The sequence below is a fragment of the Grampus griseus genome (genome assembly GCF_964374135.1).
Source record: "Grampus griseus genome assembly, chromosome: 3".
In the NCBI taxonomy this organism is placed as follows: Eukaryota; Metazoa; Chordata; class Mammalia; order Artiodactyla; family Delphinidae; genus Grampus; species Grampus griseus.
In genome coordinates, this window is record NC_139019.1 from 42,310,361 (window position 1) to 42,334,933 (window position 24,573).

Sequence of the window (24,573 nt, forward strand, 5' to 3'; positions counted from 1 at the left end):
GTTTAAACCGTATACAAAGTTGCAATAAGCAGTGTGCAAAATATAAACAAAAGGATATACTTTACAGGGTACAGGTTAAGGGTACGAATAAATTAGTGGCTAACAGGAATTTTTGTTAAGGACATTCTGAGAGTTGCTCTGTTATGTACTGGGCAGATGGCTTCACTCTGCTAGCCCTTAATGAAAGTGTCATTCCTCATGTAAATTAGTTTTGTTTTTTGTTTTTTTGTTTTTTCCAAGTCATACTAAAAACACTTTATAGCCAGAGCTTTTTACAATTAAAAAAAAATTTAGTAAATTTTTAAATAACTTGCGAAGAGTAAGTAATGTAGGTATTATTTGCTATCTATCCTAAAATGACTTTTAATAACGTTGGGGTCCTCACCCAGTAGCAATTATTGAGCCACATTCTCTGCCTTAGCATACTTTTCTCATTGGGACATTTTTTTCTACTTATTTATCCAAGTGTTTCTCAGTATCAGGATGTAGGCTGCTGCCCTGTATACTTACAACTAATACTGCAACCAGAGCTCCTTGAATGAGTCCGGTCAACACATCACTCCAGTGGTGTTTGTAATCAGAAACTCGAGAAAGGCCCACATAAATGGACGCAGCAACAAGACCAAATTGCAGTGTAGGGCGTAAGAGTCTTGCCCAGTCTCCCTTCATCCTGGCTTGAAGATAAAGCTAACAGAAAAGATAAAAATAAAGAAAAGAGCTTAACATACCAACTGGAGACTATGTTTTATATTAATTATCACCACATTGTTAAAGGGTTGATGTTTAAAATGATAGTCACAAAATATTAATATTCATTAAATAATCTGTGATTTACTATATATATGGAACAGGGCTTTAGGCAAGCATTCTTGTACTCATTAATACCTAAAAATTAATCCCAAAACAAAACCAAAAGGATAAAAAATTTAAAAAATAAAAACTATTACCACCACTCTTCAAATTATGAACAAGGTAAGTGTTTCAGACCTTCTAGGATTTCAGGGGGCAGCTCCTCACCTTGCAGTTTGAATTATAACTGTCATTAGTGTAGAGTCTTGGGATCAACTGCTAGCATTCTGAGCACAGGTTGCCCTTACCCTGGGCCAAGCTACTGTATTTTCTAGCCAGCCATCTAGGAACTAAATTTGCTTAATTCACCCAAACAATTTACTTGAGAGCTCCTCTGGCCTCAAATTATTTAACAGAGCAACTGAGACTAAATAAATAATCTGTATTTATAAGTAAATACAATAATCTGCCTAAGTAAATAATACAGTTTGTAGTTTAGTCCTGATCCAGTAAAGGAGTCTATTCTTTCAATAGCACCTGTACCCTTTAAGTTCTATGACTTTTCTAATCAGACCTGAGAATCTTGCCTTTGCCATTGTCAGCCTGCCTCTGATTTTGGGTGCATCCCTAAAGATTGTAATGTAGAATGAATTTGGAATAGTTTCCTATGAACTCCTTTCAGCCAATATGGTCTCATTTTTGTAAAACAAAAATTTTCCTAACTTCTATCCAATAAGAATATACTTCTTAATATTCATTTTTTAAAACTCTGCTCAGTAATTTATAGCTCATATACTTAAACTGTTTTCTGAGGACTGCATTTAATTATGTGGCTGTACCCAATGATGCTGCCTATTTAAAATAGATACACAAATCCATTTCCAGTTCTTTGGGCACTGCTATGTGTGTTCAGTTCTCAGCACCTGGCAAAGCCCCAGAGGTTGTCTAATTTTATCAAGTACTTTATAGTATAAACATCTAACCCTAAAAGAGCGTACCAGTTGTTTAACTGAGTTGGACTCCTTAGCTGGCTGAAGTGCTACTGGCTTTCTGTAGAGCTCCTCTTCCCTTTTTTTGTTTGTTGTTGTTGAAGCTATAAAAACGTAAGGAGTAAGAGGCTTGTCTCAAGATTCTAGAGTTGGGAAGATAGTTGGTTCTGGTTGGGGCAAAGTTGACATGTGCCAACTGAAGCCCAGTTAGGTACCACAGCCGTGCCAGATAAGATTTCACCTCATTAGTTCTATTTTTATTGGAAACTTTTTGTTCATTTTAAGGAGGACAGTTCCTTGACTAGGGCTGAAGCCAAGTTTCATATATAAAGTTTAACTGACCCTCTTCTTAAGCCACCTTTTCAGGTAAGGGTTAAAGGCATGGGTTATTTAGACTATAAAAACATATACCTAAGAATTACAAATACTTACATGAATGCAGACATCTTAGGGAGAACTGCACCCATCCCTGCTAGCGACATAGCAATAAAAAAAACCAAAAAGCAAAAAAAAAAAACTCTAAAATGGTTGTAAAGCTAGTCCTACCCTAAAGGAAACTCAGAGACAGGGCTTTCAAGGCTCTCCCTCACTTAAGATTCTAAAACCCCTCTAACAATACTTTCCTTTGAAAGAACCCTGACTTTGACTCTAGGTAGCCTGCAGACATCTGTTAAATAAGTATTAATTTGCCCCAATCTCTTCCTCAACATCCCTGTGAAAGTAACATTCACTTATGGTCAGTAATCAAATAAGTTGCAGTATACTTGAGGTGAACCCTTTATCCTCTAAGTACTTAGTTTCTTCTTACACGTCTACCCAAGTACAGATGGTCCCCTCGGTGTGGATCCAGAGGCCACTCCCCCTGTGGGAGCTCTGGGATTCCCCAGTTGTGATCATACACCTAACCTTGTGCTCCACTCTGTGTTCTGGCCCTTCTGCTGACTAACAGCCGTATGGCCTGAGTGCAGGCTCTGGTCACAGAACAGTTCTCAGCTCTGGGTGAGGTTGGTTAATTGAGTGTGCTTCCTATATGCCTGTTCTGTGTTTCCCTGGGTCCAGGGTACTCAGTGTAGCTCTACAAAAGCTGGGCACCACCTCTAGCCCTGCTCTTCCCTGGGAAGACTCTTCCATTTCAGTAGACCCCAAGGCGGTAAACACTGAGTTTCTTGAACCTTGGGTCAACTGAGTTCCACAGTTGACATGCCCTGAACAACTCCAGACCTCGACAACTCCCCTCCCGTGTTTCCAGCCAAAAGTCTGTTCTACACGAGCAGGTCCAACAAAGCACACCATGCTGTCTTTCTGGTGGCTCCTCTTCCTCATCCTTTCTCAGCTTCTGCAGTGCAAATCTTTTAAGCTCCCTCTCTCTGGAGGCGCTAAGAGACTTGGCTTCCTCCTACCACTCATTTAACTGCTTTCCAGAATCTTTACCTCTTGCTTATTGTCTCGTTTTCCATTCTTTGACTTCGTGGATTTATAACTTTTTTAATTCTACTCCTTGTCCTTTGAGAGGGGAGAAGAAAGTATGTATGTTTCATTAAAAAGAAGTCTCCATTCCTCCATCTTTCCCTAACTGTCTCAGAGAAACTGACTACCTGATGCTTCTCAGCACTGTTATATTAGAACTAGATACAGGGACAACTCATGCTTTAATGCCAGAGCTGATAATAAAAAGGCTCTGTAGGTCCCTGCCTTTGCAATCTCCACTGTTTCCCTTCTTCCCACACATGCATATGTTAATCACATGTGCACTAAACCCATTAGAGGTAAGGCATTCAATTGCTTATCTCTTAAAGATTTAGAACTTACAGAACTCCATATCCAATGTTGTATATGGTACCAGACTGGTTCAGTGGCAGCATCTACAATTTTCAGTTCTCCCAGGCTTCCCTGGTGGCACAGTGGTTTAAGAATCCGCCTGCCAATGCAGGGGACACAGCTTCAAGCCCTGGTCCGGGAAGATCCCACGTACAGCAGAGCAACTAAGCCCGTGCGCCAGTACTACTGAGCCTGCGCCCTAGAGCCCATGAGCCACAACTACTGAGCCCATGCACCCTAGAGCCCATGAGCCACAACTGCTGAAGCCCGTGCACCGTAGAGCCCATGAGCTGCAACTGCTGAAGCCCACACACCGCAACGAAGAGCAGCCCCCGCTCTCCGCAACTAGAGAAAGCCCACGTGCAGCAACAAAGACCAACGCTGCCCAAAAATAATAATTAATTTTTTTAAAAAGCTTTCAATTTTCCCTCTGGGGGAAACTGCTGATCCACAGACAAAATTGAAGGGGACCACATAGCCCTGCCTTATTTTCTGGGAGGGCACTGAGTATGACTTATGACAGGCTTGACCTAGAAATCTGCTGGGTTGTAATGTGCCCTCTGGGATTTACACTGGGAGTGAAAAGGAGTTCTCTATTTTCAGAAGTTGTAGAAATGGCACCTGATGGACACATGATAGGCTACTTGCAAACTAAAGAGGAAGCAAAAGCTATGGTTAGATAAGAATGAGCCGTTTAATAGAAAAGAATGAAGCAGCCACGGTGTGGAGTGGCAGCCACACTGTAAAAAAACCAGGTGGTCAATGAGACACATGGAAAAAGTTCTGTTCCTGTTGGTGTGCCTGTTCTAATCCATGTATGTCTTTACTATAAACCGTCCTCTCCTCTAGGAGATATACTTAAGTCAGCTGCTTACAACCAAAAGATAAAAAAGACGCAGACCTACTAGAGAATGGACTTGACACAGGGAGGGGGAAGGGTAAGCTGGGACCAAGTGAGAGTGGCATGGACACATATACACTACCAAATGTAAAATAGCTAGTGGGAAGCAGCCACATAGCACAGGGAGATCAGCTCGGTGCTTTGTGACCACCTAGAGGGGTGGGATAGGGAGGGAGGGAGGGAGGGAGATGCAAAGAGGGAGGAGATATGTGGATATATGTATATGTACAGCTGATTCACTTTGTTATAAAGCAGAAACTAACACACCATTGTAAGGCAATTATACTCCAATAAAGATGTTTAAAAAAAAAAAAAAGTTTTGGCCTTCCCTGGTGGCGCAGTGGTTTGAGAGTCCGCCTGCCGATGCAGGGGACATGGTTTCGTGCCCCGGTCCGGGAAGATCCCACATGCCGCGGAGCGGCTGGGCCCGTGAGCCATGGCCACTGAGCCTGCGCATCCAGAGCCTGTGCTCCGCCATGGGAGAGGCCACAACAGTGAGGCCCACGTACCGCAAAAAAAAAAAAAGCCAGTTAACAGCCTCCTCTCTGTGTGTTTAACCAAAATCCTGTTTTGTTTTATTTTAAAATTTGAATTTCTGCGACTCAAATGATAGTTTTAGTTTTTAAAAAGGTACGTTTCAAATGAAAAGGAAAACAGGCTGTTTGTACACCTGGGTTCAAACAAGGAGAAAAACTTAGAAAAATAAAATCCCACATCAGAACAAACATACTAAATGTCCACTGAAGGCACCATTACAAGAGAACTGTGGCACTAGGCATGGGATTTACTTCTATGACTTTTTTTCTGCAAACAGTACAAGGGTGTGAGCCCCTAAGCCAAATGACTCATCTGTCATTCTCTCAGGCCCATTCTAACATTCTTCTCTGAACATGCTTCACTTTGGCCTAGCTAACTGACTTGCCCAGTGGGTATTTCATTGGGGGGAAGGGGGTACTGCTTGATGAGAGATTCTAGCCTCTGGATCCCTCCCAATCCTATCATCCAACTTTCTGGTGAAGGAAAAAGCTCCAAAATAGAAAGTTCACAACTAGAAATAAAAGACAAGGTGGAAACAGCAGAACAAAAGCAATGACCTGCAGCAGTTCACTGAGGTGCTTCCCAGAAGCAAAAGCTTCACACTGTGATAGTACAGGATTCATGAAGCCCCAGTGCAGGACAGCAAAGGAACAAAGGATGAAAACAAATGCAGCTGGCGAGTTTCATTACTAAGGCAATCCACAAAACTCCAGTCAGCAGTGGAAGACTTGTAGACATAAAGAGGCAGGTAGAAAAGAGGGCCTAATCCAGGGATTTACACTGAGCTGGATTTGCAGTGGTAACTAAGTTTTTAAGAGGGGAAGCAAAGGGAATTAACACAAGGGTGAGCCAAGGAGAGAGAATGGATGGGGGAGAATCCCCAGTTAGGTGTCCAGTCTTCGCTCGCGTATAAAGGACTCCTATGCCTACCTCCCCCACCAATTTGAACACTGTCCTGAAATATTTAAGAGAACAGTCATGTTTATAAAAGGAACACATGAGCCTGCCTGGTGGCATCCTTGCTCTAACATACAGGAAAATGCAACAGGCCTTGGATTTCCAGGAGACACAAGTTGGGAAATGAAAAAGAGTTAACAGGAAAGATACAGCATATGCTTCACTAACCTTTACACTCCTCCCTCCCCCCATTTTCACCTATTAAAAGGAGGAGGAGAGACAAATACCACAGGAGGATGTGATAGGGAGAGAGCGTTAACCTCAAGGCCCAAAGGAGACTGCGGTGAGGTCTGTCTATCCCTCCCTGTCTTGAACCTGACCAGTGAGTCAAATCAAGAGCTCAGAGCAAATCAGTTACAACCACTGACTGCAGAGCCCAGTTTCAGAAAGCAGAAACTAGTTTGAAGAGAATTAGCCTTGTCGCCACACTCCACCAATATCCTCCAAGGAACGCTCTCACTGAAACCAGGCCTCACCACTGGCCTTCGTGAAAAGGAAGGTTTCAGGGGTAGTTTTTGCCTCCAAAATGAGCAAATGCCACTCTTCCAGGTAGGGCTTCTGGTCAGGAAAACCCCATGTAAATCTTACGGCTCAATGCAGGATAAAGTGTCCAATCTCTCTTAGCGAAGTAAAACCTACTGAAAATGGGTTGAAAATAAGCTACTATGCCTGATATTTTTAAAGAAAGAAAAGCTGCTTAGCTGGGATATTACTAGAGATTCATAAAGGCAACGTTTTTATTCTTTCGGGCAAAAAGGACAGGAGTCAATTTGCTCAAAATAACTAGATATTCAAGCCCAGAGAGGAGCGTTGTAGGAAGAAGCTCCACCGTGCAGGCAGCAAATGCTTCACTGGCAAGTGCAGAGAGGCCTCCCCCAAAACACAGAGCTAACAGTTGTGGGTCACTTTATGAAGAGCCTCACGATATGGGTCACACAGATGACGCTGTCAGAATAAACAGTGAGGACTTCCCAGTGCACAGGACCACGTTGGAAAAAAGAAGCTGTACACATTTTTCTTTTTGTGTAAAAATTACACTTTTTTAAAAAGTAAGGAAACTCAATTACTATGACACTACATAAACATTCTTCCATTATTTTATTATCACTGAAGAGTAGGATATCACCTTTCTTTTGTTGTCTAAAACTTCTGAAGGAAAAAAAAAATTTAGCTTCCATTAAAGGATCTAGTTGTAGATCCTTTTTTAAAATTGATTTTTTAAAATTTGATTGTTGAACAAGGTATTTTTTGAAGCTGGTTTATTTTTATTTTGCCTTTCCGAGACTGACCTTGTAACACTTAACTATAAAATGCTATTGCCTCATAAAGTCTCTTAATACGGGCATACCTTGGAGATATTGTGGGTTTGGCTTCAGACCACTGCAGTAGAGTGAATATCGCAATAAAGAGAGTCACATGAATTTTCTGGTTTCCCAGTGCATATACAAGTTATGTTTACGCTATACTGTACAGTCCATTAAGTGTGCAATAGCATTTTGTCTTAAAAAGAGTACATACCTTAACTTAAAAATACTTTGCTAAAAAATGCTAACAATCATCTGAGCCTTCAGCGAGTTGTAGTATTTTTGCAACAGTAATATCAAAGATCACTGATCACAGATATAACAGTAATAATGAAAAAGTCTGAAATATTTTGAGAATTACCAAAATGTGATACAGAGACATGAAGTGAGCAAATGCTATTGGAAAAATGGCACCCATAGACTTGCTTGGTGCAGGGTTGCCACAAATCTTCAGTTTACAAAGAACGTACTATCTGTGAAGTGTGATAAAGTGAAGCACAATAAAATAAGGTATGACTGTACTTTATTCTTAAAATAAGACGGTTTCTGGCTTCCCTGGTGGTGCAGTGGTTAAGAATCCGCCTGCCAATGCAAGGGACACGGGTTCAAGCCCTGGTCCGGGAAGATCCCACATGCCGCGGAGCAACTAAGCCCTTGAACCACAACTACTGAGCCTGCACTCTAGAGCCCACGAGCCACAACTACTGAAGCCTGCGCGCCACAACTACTGAAGCCCGCATGCCTAGAGCCCGTGCTCCACAACAAGAGAAGCCACCGCGATGAGAAGCCCGTGCACTGCAAAGAAGAGTAGCCCCCACTCGCCGCAACTACAGAAAGCCCACGCACAGCAATGAAGACCCAATGCAGCCAAAAATAAGTAAACAAAATAAATAAAAATTTAAAAATCATATTAAAAAAAATAAGAGGGTTCCCCCCCATTTTCAACCACAGTCAAGGGATTATTTTCACATTTTTAAAGGGCTATTTGAAAAAGAAGAATATGCGACTGAGATTGCACCTGGCTTACAAAGCCTAAATATTATCTGACCTGTGACTGAAAAAATCTGCCAACCCCTGAATTAGACTAGCAACAGCATGCTCAACACAAAGAAATATACCTTGGTCTACTTATTTTGAAACATTGCTTCTAATACCAAGCCAGGCACATTGTATTGTTCCACCTTCATCTGATGAGAGACCTGGCCAGGAGAGCACTGCAAGGCAGGCCTCAGTTTATTCTCGTCTAGACTTTAATTTTACCATCTTTAGGATTCACAGAGTTCCTGAATTTAAATCTCAAATCCTACCTTAAAATTAGGCAGGATTCATGTAGTTTATGGGCCATTTGCCCAATGCTCACATTAATTCACAGTTTGAGAAACATCTTCATGAAATATCAACAGTGCTAGGTAGTGTACGGTCAATGCCAGATGAGGGACTGTACAAATGCTGAGGAAAGTAGGTGGTGTCAGAGGGTCTGAGTAAGACAGAGATGGGGGCAAGCACTATCTAAACACAGAGATGGGGGCAAGGCCCAGATACAAGGCATTCTGTGGCAGGGAGGGAAGCCAAGCTGAAGCACTGACACTGAGAGGTACTTGGTTCCTGTTGTAGTGTTTTATATAGAAATTTCATAACAGGCAGTGATATAAACACTCTGGGGTTACAGTCTCAACATGACAGTGCTGGGAAAAGTACTTTAGTGTATTCCTTACTGTACTGAAAAAAGGACAGTCTCATCCCATTCCTCTTTTCCTGAACAATCAAGTAAATTTGGAATCTTTGGCATGTGGCCAAACTCCAGGGGAGTCACTAAACACATCAACTGGCTACATGCAACCCTACCCTGCTGCCAACCTAGGTGGTTTTCACAGGTCTAACTCCAGGCACTGTAAAGTGTGCAGGGCTCGGCTCCCTGCCTGAGGAGAACAATGGTCGGGTATTTTCTTTAAGAGACATTTTTAACCAAAAGTTAATTTCTGGGTGTCAGGAATTGACAGGGAAGTTCGGGCTATCAAAGACTGTCCTCAGAGAGGATTTAAATGACTACATCTCCACCTGAATCTGGGACTGACGCATGATGCCAAGATGCCTAGGGGAGCAAGGCGAGTCATTGCCTAAGGAATCTGGGGCGGGGGCGTAGTGGTTAAGTGTGGTATATAAATGTGAACGCTGGAAGGCAAGGAGACATCTGTGTGTTCAGCGGCTGAAATAAAAGCTGGAGCCTACATCCACATCAACTAAATATTTCCACTGCTCCGAGTCAGTGAAACGCAGTGCATGGCTGCTCTGGTCTGCTTGCTTCTCCAGAAATTTCTTGGTCTATGACAAACCTATTTGAGCTTTTTCTTTTGCATTATACCTTTACATCTAAATAGCTGATACTGACCCAACCACCGAACTATAGAGTTGAGGTAATCTGCCCTCTGCTTACAGCCCTAATTTGCCTCCTCGTTTGCTCCTGGGTGTCCACAGAGTGGGCTGGCCATCGAGGCCCTCTATAATTTCACCCTCTATACGTTAATTTCATATTTCACAGAAGAGCTCAGTAAAAGTTTCTATTTGAGTGAATATACAGATATTTTAAGAAGGGTCAAAGGAGAAAAGAAGAAGAGCAAAAATAAATATAAGGCATGGAGTATGATACAGCTGAGAATATTCTTTGAAATTAAAAACAGTGGGTGGAGGGCTTCCCTGGTGGCACAGTGGTTAAGAATCTGCTTGCCAATGCAGGGGACACCGGTTCGATCCCTGGTCCAGGAAGACCCCACATACCGCGGAGCAACTAAGCCCATGCACCACAACTACTGAGCCTGCGCTCTAGAGCCTGCGAGCCACAACTACTGAGCCCGCGTGCCACAACTACTGAGCCTGCATGCCGCAACTACTGAGCCTGCATGCCGCAACTACTGAAGCCCGCGTGCCTAGAGCCCATGCTCCACAACGAGAAGCCACCACAATGAGAAGCCCGCACACCACAACGAAGAGTATAGCCCCTGCTCGCTGCAAACAAAGAAAAGCCCATGCGCAGCAACAAAGACCCAAATCAGCCCAAAAAATAATAATAAAATAAATAAATTTATAATAAAATAAATAAATTTATAAAAACAAAACAGTGGAAGTTATATGTCACCACTTTATTTTCAGAGATCTGCATCACCTGACCTCCTTCGAAATAACTGGACTAGGGTCCAGCTCAAGTAGTCAACAAAGCAAGGGAGCCTGATTAACAAGAGATTCCCAGAGAGCTTGTAGACCTTAGCGGCCTCCTCCCAAGGCCCCTATTTCCCCATCTATGACTGTGAAAGGGTGGCAATCATCCCTCCTCTCCTACTTCATGGGAGCTTTCAGAAGGAGTCAAAACTTAAGAGTAGTGTAAATGCACATCATCATCAACATCAACCAAACCTCAGATTCTTAGTTCTCTCTCATAAAGAGGGACTTAAAGATACTGACACACAGGTGAGGGAATAACAAACCACAAAAGTAGCCCTGGTGATGTCTGGCTCTGGGGCCTACAAACATTCAAAAGCCGTTCAGTATGGACACAAACTTTGCTTTGGGAAAAGTTCTCAGGATATATTAATAGCTCTAGCCATTGCCAGCCTTCCCCTTCTCCCCCACTCCCCATGTCCTGTTTAAAGAGAAAAAAATATGGTGGCTCCCTTTAGAAAACTTGTTAATTTTTCCTAAAAAGATAAATGAACAGAGATTGCTAGAACAGTATTTGCTGTTACTACCGTCAAATAAGTCACATTTCCCATGGCACATTTTCAGAAACATTTGGGTGAATATTTTAAAAAGGAAACTCTAAATTCTGCTGAATCGGTACCCTGTTGCTTCCTCACAAAATTAACATAAGATGAAAGCCTTGAAATTTGCAGAAATGTTGAAGAAGCCAAAAATTAGCTCTATTGAAAAGGTTTTGAAGTTTGGGTTTGAATTTTATATAACACATCTGCAATTTTTACGTTTTATAAATTTTACATTCTTTCATTTTTTGGAATTTTTTTTTCAAATAAAAGGAAGATTTGGTAAAACTGATGTTAAATTCTCTAAATGAAACCAAATAACTCCCAGCAGGCTACTCTTAACAATACACATCGTGAATCTTTAATCCATGTCATGAATTTAATATCATATAGCACTTAATGTGATCAGAGGGGGAAGGGGAATGGGAAACAGCAAATTTACACAGCACAACTATATAAAAAATCCACTTACAAAGAAAATCAAGACAAAAATTAAAGCTGATCTGTTAAGGTAGAGATCTTCTCCTCTCCCTTCTTTTCCCACCAAATTTTGATAATTTTATACATACAGAGAGACACACAGACACAGAAGACATTATAAAAAATAAAAGTCAATTAAATTGACGTTTAAAGACCCCTTGTGTGTGCCCTAAAGCCTGGTCTTCCACTAATTACTCTCACTACACATTCATCTCTAGTTTGATATGCAAAATATGGGTGCCAGTCTTCTCTAACTCTTCACTGTTGACTTTGTATAATGCAAGTGCAATTAGAATCGCCATCGGGAGACTGTACAGATGACAAGCCTCTGAAGCAGCAACTGGCTCTCCCTGAAGTTAGAACCTTTCTAGTCCCATGGAAAGCAGTCTGGGAAATGTTTCACAAAGTGGAAGGAAAATAAAACCTGCTCAAATAGGAGCAACAACAGCTGCCTTCAAGTGCAATAAACCAAACTCCTCACCCCAGCAGCCAGCAATGGCTTACAGCTGACTGAGAAGTGAAGCCGATGAGAATGTCAGAGGGGTCTCACAGGAGAGGACACCAAAGCTGAACACACAAAGTGCAGGCAGCACGTATGCCACCATCAACAGACACAAAGTACTTACTGCCACGAACATCATGCAGTACATGGAGAACGAAGAGTGGCCCGAGTAAAAGGACAATCTAGAAGAGAAGGAAAAGAAACATTAATTTTCTCTCCTAGAAACCAATTTTTTTTTTTTTTTTTTTTTTTGGCGGTACGCGAGCCTCTCACTGTTGTGGCCTCTCCCATTGCAGAGCACAGCCTCCGGACGCGCAGGCTCAGCGGCCATGGCTCACAGGCCTAGCCGCTCCGCAGCATGTGGGATCTTCCCGGACTGGGGCACGAACCCGTGTCCCCTGCATCGGCAGGCAGACTCTCAACCACTGTGCCACCAGGGAAGCCCAAAGAATATTTTTTATTTCATAAATCTCCTTACCTCCCCAGTGTATACAGCTCCCTCCCCTTACCTTCAGAGATCAGAAGGGTGGGGCAGGCAGCAGTTAAAGAGTCCTAGGAGGGTCTGAGGTCCAATTTCTACTCAGCATCATTTTATTGATACTTTTAGGATGGGTAATGAGTCACTGAGAACAAACTTGCCAAGCATTTCTGAAGTAATACATGACAAGCCATAACTGGCATAAATGGCCTATTACATAAAAACTTCTGTAACCATGATTTAAGTTTTATTTTCCACTTGAAGGGTTTGTCCCTGAACAGCAGTAACGAATACCTCCTTTGGAACACTCACAAGTTGACTACTTTTTAAGAAATAAATTCAAAAATTTTAAAGTGTTATTTTAGCATCTTGCCTTAGATTTCCCACCAGATTAAGTGCTTTTGTTTGACATTTATTTTCACACTGTGCACGGATAGTCCTGTACCTGATGAGCCAGCTCTTTCAATATTATAGTCTATAAACATCTAGGTATCATCTTTCTACCTAAAAATGACACCATGCTTACGAAACCTAATTCTATTGCACTTAAGAACAAAACCAAGAGGAACCAGGTTCTTAGTATCTTACTTATTACACCCTACTTCGTTCAAAAGGAATTTGGTTCCCCTGATTCAGAGAAGAGAAAAGACTCCTAAAACACGTATCAGAAAGTCATGTGTGTACGTTTGGCAACTGAGAGTTAAGTAGGAGAGTGGAGACTTCCTACACAGATACTGATGCTGACTCCACCAAGAATTATGGTATTTTTATAATCAGATACATTCCTAAGAAAGAGAATATTCCAACTTCCTGTGCCAAACAGGATTTACGTAATGAAACTTGATAATTATCCTGGGTTTAATCTATGTAAAACAAGAAAAATAAATCACTTTTAGCCTTCCCAACTACTTGGCTATTGAAAGGTCAATACAAATCCTTGTTTTAAATCAGATAATTTGAGCAGAGTTCTGTACATTTTATGACTAGTTTCAATAAGTTATATCGAAGAGCCTAAAGTTAATAAAAGCCAATTTCAAGGACTGTCAAGTCCCATCAAGCCAACATGACCATGATCACAGAAATGTTCTCAAAGCCAAGCAAGTTAAAAGTTTCACTGAAACTCCATGTTCAGAGTATTCACTGTAGATTGTGCCACAAAAATCATAAAAACCAGACTCATGTAATGGCTTCGAACACCTCTGATTCATTCACAAGGTGATTTCATTAGTTGAAAACAAAATGGTTTTAGTTGTTTATTCTGAATATGTAAACAGATATTTTATCCAGTTTAAGATAAGCCAAAGAAGTCTGGCTCTGACTTCGACAGACAGAGATTAAAGACATAAAGGGAGAGCTTAGAGACTCAGTCTCTAAGTCTTCACCCACAGTAAGTTATCAAACACATCATGGTAACATTGGCTTTTATTTCCATTCAAAAGAAAACAAGAAAACACCGAAAACATGAATGCAAATTATTTTCATATTCCATACAAATCTCTATTGAAGTCTCTAGGAGATACAGCTTTTATGGGCATTTTATTATGTCCACAATTCACAAATGAACAAACAATTGTATGGATACTTAAATAACATCCAAAGAGTAGTCAAAATGCAGATTGTTTTCATCACAGTGACCTCAACTGAAAAGTTTCAGATTTTGGCTCTGGTCTAAGAACCTGCTCTGTTCTTAAGATTTTAACCAATCCTAGACTACCATCTCACTTCACTATAGCCACTCTGATGAAAGTAGATACATACAGTAACAATTTAAGCTAGCTTTCCATCAAAGCTTATGAAAGACTATTCAAAAAGAAAATTTACAGAGATAAAAATATATTCAGAAATGCAGCTGTTTGCACTAACTCTGGGGCATAGTCTAGTAAACAATGAGCAAGTAGACTGGTCTTGACTATGTAACTTGCTGTGAATGGGATTCTATTCCAAATAGCAAACTTAAGATGACTTTTTTTCTTAACATTTGTCAGCCAGGGCATCCCTTTCTTCTGGGAGAACTCATTAAACCTGGTCTGAACCCCAAAATCATAGCCTTAAGAGTGTTCACAGCCATCCACCCGCCCCCAGGGTCTGAGTTCCTACTCCTCAATTCACCATAACATTGACATCAGCATTCAGCCTTACAAACTGCAAAGACAACCAAATCCAGCTTTTATCAGTCATCAGAAGCAATCAACTCACACAAAGTGTTTCTTAATTTTTTAATGGAATTTACTAAGTATTCTGGGGCTCATGGGGAGGTTAAATCACAAATAACCTCCTAGTCACCTCACTGCTCTTCCCCTACCACCTGACTTTTTCTTCCTTTCCTCTTCCCAACTCACAAAACAGTAAAATACACAGAACGGTTACACCTTTAGTTATTCTTTTAGTTGAAAATGTCTTTATTTTGCATTAATTCTTGAATGATGATACCTTGAATTCTAGGTTGATGATTTTTTTCTCATCACTCTGAGCATATCATCATACTATCTTCTGTTAAAATGTGAGCCATATGTCTGCCATGCCTTTCTGAGTTATATGTCTTTTCTCTGTAATTACTTCCTCTACCCCCAGAGTCTTCAATATTCTGCAGTTTTGTTATCATGTCTCTAAGTATGAATTTCCTTTTATTTATCTGATTTAGTATTCATTGGCTTCCTGAGGATTTGGATACCTCACCAGTTTTGGATAGATAGGACTCAGTAATTTTATCTTTGAATTATGTATCCTCCATCCTATTATCATTTTTCTGAGATTCTGATTCAGCATGTTAGACATTTCATTCTATCCCTCCACATCTCTTAACCTTTATTTTCTATTTTTAATCTTGGTCTCCTCAGGTCTATCTTCCCTCCCTTTCACTGTGTCTAATCTGTTTAATCAATCTGTTTTTTTAATTTAAATTACTATGTGTGTATCATTTATAGAAGATATCTTTGGATCTTTTGCAAATCTGTCTAGTGAATTTTGATTCTCTTGATCCTACATCATATTCTCAGTCTCTTCTTAATTTACTTCTATACAGCAAACATGTTGATTTTATATTCTATAGGGTAATTCTAATATCTGCAATCTTTGAGAGTTTATGTAGTTTATCTGACTCTCACTTAGAATAGATTATATGTTCATTTATATTAGAGTATGAGCTCATATTCTTGGGACTCTGCCCGCAGGGAAGCTTAAGAGTCCTTGCTTTAAAGAGAATTCTTCCAGAAATATGTGTTCTCTTCTGCTGGATTCACTATCAATCCACTTCAAACTTCTCCTTTTTTTTTTCTTTAAGCCACACAGATAGTATGAATTCTGGCCTCAGAAGAGTACAAGTATGATATTATGATTAAGAATTCTTTTTGATGGTTCCTCCTGGGAGGATGTTACCCTTTGAGAGTCCTTATATTATCCACAGGCCTTCCATTTGTCTTTTTACACTGCTCTGGCCTCAGCCTTTATCTCCTGTGCCCCACGTTCAGAGACTATGAAAACTCAGGCTCTAGGCTATCAGGAATTGGCAGGTACTTTCAGGGCGCACATCAAATCTACAGCATTAACTGACCCCAGCCTCATAAAAATTCCTTTACTCTCCCACCAGCTCAGCTACTTATTTAAAAGATTTATATGTATTTTAAGATTTACGTATATTTTAATATATAATACAAAACATGTGCATATGTATATGTGTGCTATATCATCTAGCATGTTTAGTTGAACTGTATCAGTAAGCATTTCTAATCCTCCATATTGCCAGAAATAGAAGCAATCTTTTTTTTTTAACATCTTATTTGGAGTATAACTGCTTTACAATGGTGTGTTAGTTTCTGCTGTATAACAAAGTGAATCAGCTGTACATATACATATATCCCCATATCCCCTCCCTCTTGCGTCTCCCTCCCACCCTCCCTATCCCACCCCTCTAGGTGGTCACAAAGCACCGAGCTGATCTCCCTGTGCTATGCGGCTGCTTCCCACTAGCTATCTATTTTACATTTGGTAGTGTATATACGTCAATGCCACTCTCTCACTTGGTCCCAGCTTACCCTTCCCCCTCCCCGTGTCCTCAAGTCCATTCTCTACGTCTGCATCTTTAGAAGCAATCTTTTTTTAAACAAGACTTAGAACTAATAAAATGTTATCTAAAATAAACTGCTCTACTAGGAGACACAATAGTTTGGCAAAAACAGTTTGTTTTTAATTATAAAGTGGCCAGCACTCACAAATGTTTCCAATTATTACTATTCCACCATTCACTGGGTATGCCAAAGTTACAAATTAGGAGAACTTCCTTTTTCTCCTAAAATTCATCCTAAAATTGCTTCCTAAAGCATTCTAAAGCAGAAAGGTTGTCAAAAGACTGTTAATGGTTACAAGCTATTGAGTACCTTCTATGTTCAGGTACTTAATACACAGAATTTCCACTCTTTACAAAAACCCCCATAACAGGAACTGTCAATCCTATTTTACACATAGAGAAAACGGAACCTCCCAGAGGTTCAGCAACTAGCTCAAAAAAGTCACATCACTTTGAGGTTTAAATCTGAATCTTCCCAACTCTTTCCCACCATACCATGATTCCATCCCTGTGAATGGCAAGCAAGCCCAGCATCAACATTAATCCTGCCATCTCCAGGAAGGAAGCACCCATCAGAAAGAACAGGAGGAGTCACCGCTTATACATGGCAACATGTGTGAAGTAAATATATGAAAAAGAACTTAGATGATCTGTGACAAAATAAATGTCATCTATGTGCAAATAATCATCTTAAGAGAATACTAATTTGTTCTATGTATGCTATAAAGACCAAATAAAAGGAAGTCAAATTGCAAAATGAGGCATTTTCTCCAAATGTTATTTCCTGATTATAAAGTTTACATAACAGCAAATTAACTTGAAGGACATGTTAAATTTCCCTTCTGTGATAACCTTTAAACATGGACTGATCCTGTAAAAAAGTTAAAATATGTCCCACACAACTGTACATAGAAGGAAAGACCCTTAATGAACAATGTCCCCATATTCATCCTACTTTATTTCAAAAGGATTTGTAAAACCATAACTGTTACTAAATGCTTAAGCAATGAGATATCAAGTTATTTTCTTAAAAAAACTCACATCTAACACTTGGGGACTCAAGTAGGCTATAAAATGGGACAAATTCGTACTTTCATACTCACTTGATACAAGCACACACTTCTAAGAGGGTGGTCTGGCAACATCTATCTAAATGTATCTATCTATATGTAATTCCACTTTAAGGCATCAAGGCATCCTAGAGAAACACAGCACCAGCACAAAGATGTCTGCTGCAACACTGATGGCAACTCAAGGACCCAAGAGATGATTCTATCACTGTTTTTCTGAATACTACAAATCAGCTAAAAGGAATTAGTAACTCTATATGAATTGACAAAAAATTATCTCCAGGATATATTTTAAAATGCCATTTATGTAAACCACATAAAACTATATTTCACATTTAATGTAAAAATACATAGAAAACAACAGAAAGGATACACAAACTGTTAACAGTGGCTCTGGGGAAAACTATCAAATGGGGATTAAAAAAAAAAACTTTCACATTTTACAGTAATGATATTAGAAACACAACCTGTTATTATAGGGATAATATATATATAGGAAAATATTTTAAATGGTAATCAAAGTGTCTTCAATATGCTTGCTATAAATTTCCTACAAACTTCTTCCCCACTACACACACACACACACACACACACACACACACACACACACACACACACACACACACACACACACACACACACACACACACATCACCCTAAACTCCTCTTCCTGAGCAATAGTTTCCCTGACAGCTTCTCTGGCAAGCGTGCTACTACTTGGAGTACAAAAGCAGCTCCCCGGGACTTCCCTGGTGGCGCAGTGGTTAAGAATCCACCTGCCAATGCAGGGGACATGGGTTCGAGCCCTGGCCCGGGAAGATCCCACATGCCTCGGAGCAACTAAGCCCGTGCACCACAACTACTGAGCCTGTGCTCTAGAGCCTGCGAGCCACAACTACTGAGCCCACATGCAACTACTGAAGCCCGCGTGCCGAGAGCCCGTGCTCCGCAACAAGAGAAGCCACAACAATGAGAAGTCCGCGCACCGCAACGAGGAATAGCCCCCGCTCACCGCAACTAGGGAAAGCCCACGCAAAACAATGAAGACCCAACGCAGCCAAAAATCAATAAATAAAATTTAAAAAAAAAATAAACTTTGTCCTTATTTAAAAAACAAAAGCAGCTCCCTACCTATAAGTTCATGCCCAGAACCCAGCAGTGACTCAGGCCCTAGAAGCCTGTTTTCACATCTTTCAATGAAATGTTTGGACATTTATGGGTACTTTTAAATATCACAAGTTGTGTTTCCAATTTAAAAAAATATGCACATAATTTAAAACCACTGAAATTCAGTATATTAACTCTGGTTATTACAAGTAACAGAGCCAATATACATGTTAGTTTAATACTGAGTGTTTGAAGAAGGAAGATTTTTTAAAGAGATCAGACTGTCTAGAAATACAAGAACTGCAGAGTATCTCTGCTCTAAAGGATACAGAGAGAAAGGTAATAAATGGTGGAGGAACATAAGGTGATCCCAACCAATTTAATTTAAATAAAATACAACAAAAAATAATGTAAATTCATCTTATATCCCTGAACCACCCAGAGACTGAAAACTTATTTCATCAGCAGCAAAAACCCCGTCATACATTCCTTGAGTTTTTTTTTAACCATGATTTTATTATATTTCTATATAAAGCTATGCCACATTATATGGGGTCAATTTTAACCAAGCCACTTTATACATAAAATATGCCTATCTGAAATAAGTCACAAGTTACTACTCAATTTTACTCATTAATATTAAAGCATCAAACACCACTGCATAGCCACTAACATCAGTTAATCATATACCAAACAATCAAATATCCGCAGATATTACATCATGAACCCTAAAGGAGAGAAGCCAGCAGGACCACGGAAAATGAAAAAAAGGAGAAAAAAAGTAGGAGACAATTGGTACATGCATAAGGTATTTTTAACTCTTGATTTAATGAACCATTTGATGACTAAAAACAAATGATCATGTGTCTTGTGTCTAGGGAAGAATCTTGCAAAAAGCAGGAATCTGGAAAGTAGGAAGTTGCTGAGAACCTTCAGATAAAGGAAAACAGAACTGTGTGTGTCTTGAAAATCAGGTGACGGGAAGAAATGGTCCCAAATCCTCATCAGGGAAACTGTGTGACCCTAACAACAGATGAGGAGAGAGTAGGTATGACAAAGGGTAAAACATGAATAGGTGCACTAACTAGGGGAAGAGAGGTCACAAGTTTTCTTTGGCATGGGGGAAAATTCATGACCTGGTGCAAAAAGGCTCCAAATCACCTAAGCCACCTTATCTAAGCCAGTTTTAAAAAGGAAACAAGATTAAACAAAGGACACAGTGTAAAGTATTCCGATGCGGCAACTAATAATACCTTGCCTACCAACCTTTTGAAAACACGTTGAACAAGGAGACTACTTGCTAAAAGGGAAAAGATTTCAGAGTAAGACAGAAGGAAGAGACAGTTCTAAATCACTTTCAAAGTTGTTTATCTTTTTTAAGAGGCAGGATTGCTAGCTAGAGGCAAGATAGAGAGATTTTTAGTTTAAGCCCTCCCGCAAAAAGACAACACCAAGGCCAAGAAAGCCTATTAGCACCCAGCTAGTACGCTCCACTTCCAACACTAACACAGAACATGAAATCACCACCAACCCTTGGGCACCACGGTCAAGAAGGACGAGGCTCAAGACATCAATAAAACTGTCTTTAGAACTGCACCAATGCAGAACTTTAGATCTGAGCTGAAGCAGACACTGCCAGTGGCAAGAGAAGAGACGAAGGCCCACATAGATGTAAAATTATTAGAGCCCAACAGGAAGCTGGCCAGACAGGTCACTCTTGGTTCCTTTCAGATTAGACCAGATTATATCAGTAGAGTTCATGCTACAGGACTAGCAGAGTGCCACTTAGAGAAACCTTTCTACATGATGGAGAAAAGCAGAAAAGTCACATTTCCTTTAGTATTTCAACTCCTGCTGTTAAAAGAAAATTATATCGATTCCTACTAAAATTACCCATTTTAGTATATATTTAGATTAGAATTAAGTGGAGGAAAGCTAAATATTTTTTACAAGTATAAAAACAGAGTTACTCTCCTGTTTCAAACCCTTCATGAGCACAAACTGCTGAATAACAGACCCTTCATAAGCCCCACCAACCAATCTCTCATCTGCTACCAAACTACTTAAATTTCCCAACACACACCATGTTTCACACTCTCTGCGCTTATCCGTCCCTCTGCCTGGCCTGGGCTTCCCACTTTTCTTTAATAATTATTATATAAGAGCCACTGTTTTCTCCAAGAAACCTTTCTTGAACAGCTAGGTTGAAGTTACTGCCCTTTCTTTCTCCACAAAGGAGAGATCATCAGCACTCAATGAACACATCTGTCTTAGCACCAACCTTCTTACAGTAAAATCATCTATAACTGCACTCTCTTCCTCCAAGATATCAGATGGGTAAGGGTGGAACACGGCTTTTTAAATAGGAACTTCTGTATTTTTTTTATTACATAAGATATGCTCATTATAAACATTCAGAAGGTACAGCTAAACAAAAGAAAAATTGCTGGTAAACTCCCATCCTCCCTGGCTGAGATCACATCTTAATTCATCTTGTATCCCTAACACCCAACACCATTATCACGCACAGGGTAGGTGCTCAATTTATTTTTTTAAGCTAAAGTAGAACCTAATCTCTTGAATAATCATTTTTATTTAATTATGCCAGAAAATATCAAAATCTTACACTTCTCATATTTTAAACATTATATACAAATCTACCTTTTCTGCCCATCCCCCCACCATCCACAAGAAGTACACCTCAGCAATCTTGTGTTTTGTTAGTTGTACTGAACAAAATGCATAAAATAAAACTGAGGAAAATATGTTATCTTTGCATGATAATTTCATCATGTAATTAAATGCTATGCTTAGCTTAGTCTATGCCAATAAATTGTAGCAAGCCACATACAATAAATTATCTGATTTTAACAGCATTGCCCTCTGCTGTGTTTCCCCTTACAGTGGTTAGGAATTCTGACTTTATCGTCAAAATTCAGGGGAATAGGAGTTTCAATGTCAAAATGTTACAAGCTTAAACATACAGTACTTAATGCATGTTTCCCAACACATCTGGCAAACATTTTAATAATGTGTGTAAAATGTCCAGAAACCTTTTTTACTTTACAATCAAAAGCAATCAGATTAGTGGAGCAGATGATATCCACAATGATGAAGTGACAGATATATTCTGTTGTAAATAAAAAACAATTTAAGTTTTTTAGAAGCATTCTCAAAGCAAATGTAAGTGGCCAAAACCCAAAGCAAAACAACAAGTGTTGACAAATAAGGAAAAAGGTTTTACGTATTGTCTGAATGCTACTTTCCATTGCCTATATGAAGAATTTTCTCAATTTTTAAAAGATTCATTCTATCCTTCAATAAAACAAAATCTTGAAAACTGCCCAACTTCTTCATAAATTTCCAAACATTACCTGAGAAGCAAAACATTGCAGCTGCAATAGATTACATAAGAAAAAATAAAAGAAAAAGTTAGCCAAGTACATACATGTTAAGCTCATTTATTACATAAATGAATAGTAATGTTATTGGATAATGTTATCTGGTGTCTTCCCAAACTTCACTCTCCCAAAAGAGTAGCATTAAAAATCCCATAGCAACACAAGCTTTTTGTTTGCTTACTCAATAGAGAACAGCATCACAAGAAAGTCAAGATCCAGGCACCTAGAAGTCATTACATTACTGACCAGCAACCTGTTAGGAAATCAGCTGGTCCAGGTGAGGCTAGTGACATTTTGGTACAGCAAAGTCACAAGACAGAGCAGGGCTTGCTCCTCAAACTAATGTACGGAGATCTTGTTCAAAATGGAGAGTTTATGCGTAGGGCCAATGCTGGGATGCAAGACTCTGCATGTCTAACAAGCTCCCAGGTGATACCCAGCCTGCTGATCAGAGCAGAGAACCACACTTTCAATGGCAAAGGGAGAGAAATGAGAAGAAAAGTAAATTTGACCTCAAGTAGGAATACACTCAGGATTAAGTCAACAGTTTGGGTACTTTTTGAAGATAGTCACATCCAAGGGAATGATGATGCTTTTCCTGTTTTCCATCTTCTCTTTTTATCACAAAACCTACTTAAAACAGAAAAATACTGTGTTTTTTTAAAAATCATTCTAATGCAGATTTCAATTCTTTGAATATGTAGCTAATAAAACCCATACGTTAGGCTTGTTTTGCTGTTCACAAATTCAACATACTTCATACCTCTCAATAAAAATATTTATTTGCTATTAGATGAAAATAGCTAAGGGTATCGTTCACATTTATTTTGAATGAAAACCTACACTTTACCACTTGATCCATGGGGTTTACTATTATATTTTAATCTGGAAAAAGTACCCACTAATATATCTATGAAACTTTTCCTTTCATATTCCAAAGGTGGCAATGTGAAATTCAAGAGTTCTAAGGAGAAGGTACAAAGCATCAATATGAAATAATCAGCTGATGACATGTTAATATGATTTAGTAGCCTTTTAACATTTAATATAAAGCACTGGTTGATTTATTAAAACCCAAGGATATGTGTCATCTTAATATATCCACTGCAAGACCTACATTCTAATTCAAAAACTGAGAAGAAAATCCAAGGGGTAATTCAAAAAGCTGATGGATTTGTTCATAATTAATTCTCTAAACAAGCATTTAAAAGGGGAGGAGGGGAACAGAATGAAATGTCAAACATCTAAAACTTAAGAGTATTGCTAGTCTGGTGTGTGCTGGGGAAAGGATGTTTGATTGTTTTTAAAATAAATTATGGTATACAAATATTTACCAATAAATAGTGGCAGGGAGTCACAGAAAGTGAAGAAAGCTCTTTCATATCTTTGCAAACTTGCACCTCAGCCAAAACAGAGTCACACGTAGACTCAACTCATTCCGCCTCTCAGGAAAAAGAATGAGGCACCAAGTTAAATCTAAGGGGGGAAAAATCCTTTGCTTTCATTTCCACATTAAAACAGATAAAATTATATGGAATGCATGAATGCAACACAGGCTAAATCAGAAGTTTGCATAAAAATTAGGTATCATGTTGTACAACTACATTTTCATTTTCTAATCAAAGAGGAAACGTTTCCTTAGCTTTAAATGCCCCAGACTGCCTTTATAATTTAACAAACAAAACCCCAAAAATCAAACAGGTTATACTGAAACTAAGTCTAATAAAACACTTCTTGTATACTCTTAAGTCTCCAGCCTTTAATCATGTTGCCCCCTGGACCTGAGATATATTCCATCCCAATTCTACACGTTCAAACCTTACTCATCCTCCAAAATGCCTCCTCTACTAGAAGTAGTATTACCACCCTCTGATTTCAGGTAGCATTTTATCTTCATTCCTTTAAGGCATGTATCACTTTCTATCACCACACAATCTCCAAACATGTCTTAGCTCCTACGTAGTGGGCATCACAAGAGCAACAGGCACACCTTGGTAGCTCTTACACTAACTAGGACTTACGAGTAATAGGTATTAGTTGAATTCCAGTAACTTCCTGGAATACACTGAAGCAGTGGTTCTCAGATCAGCAGCCAAAGCATCATCTGGGAACACTTTTTTAGAAATGCAAAGTCTTGAGCCCCACCCCAGACCCACTGAATCAGAAACTCTGAGGGTGAGGCCCACCAATCTGTTATTTTAACAAACTGTCCACATGATTCCAATGCGGCTAAATGCGAGAAACACAGGGGCAAAAAGAGTCAGGGTGGTATGGGGGTGAAGAAGCAGTCACAGCTACAACCTCAACTGTCAGGTACTGCTTGCTATTCAGAACAGAGGAGGTGGAAACAGGTGCTGGCCTTGAAGTCACCTCCTATTAAATACACTAATACTAATGCTCTTAGAGTGAAGGATCTTTTAAAATC

General features: G+C 39.6%; 1 protein-coding gene across 2 annotated transcripts in view; it reads right to left on the reverse strand.

Annotated features, from left to right (window-relative positions):
• Nucleotides 1-24,573, reverse strand: part of PLPP1 (phospholipid phosphatase 1) — a 120,511-nt gene that overhangs the window by 1,832 nt on the left and 94,106 nt on the right. For both annotated transcript variants that reach the window (XM_082650028.1, XM_082650027.1), the window contains exons 4-5: nt 12,154-12,211; nt 511-687 (exon numbers count right to left, since the gene is read on the reverse strand). In XM_082650028.1, coding sequence (XP_082506154.1) covers nt 511-687; nt 12,154-12,211 — 235 coding nt within the window. The remainder of the gene's footprint in view (nt 1-510; nt 688-12,153; nt 12,212-24,573) is intronic.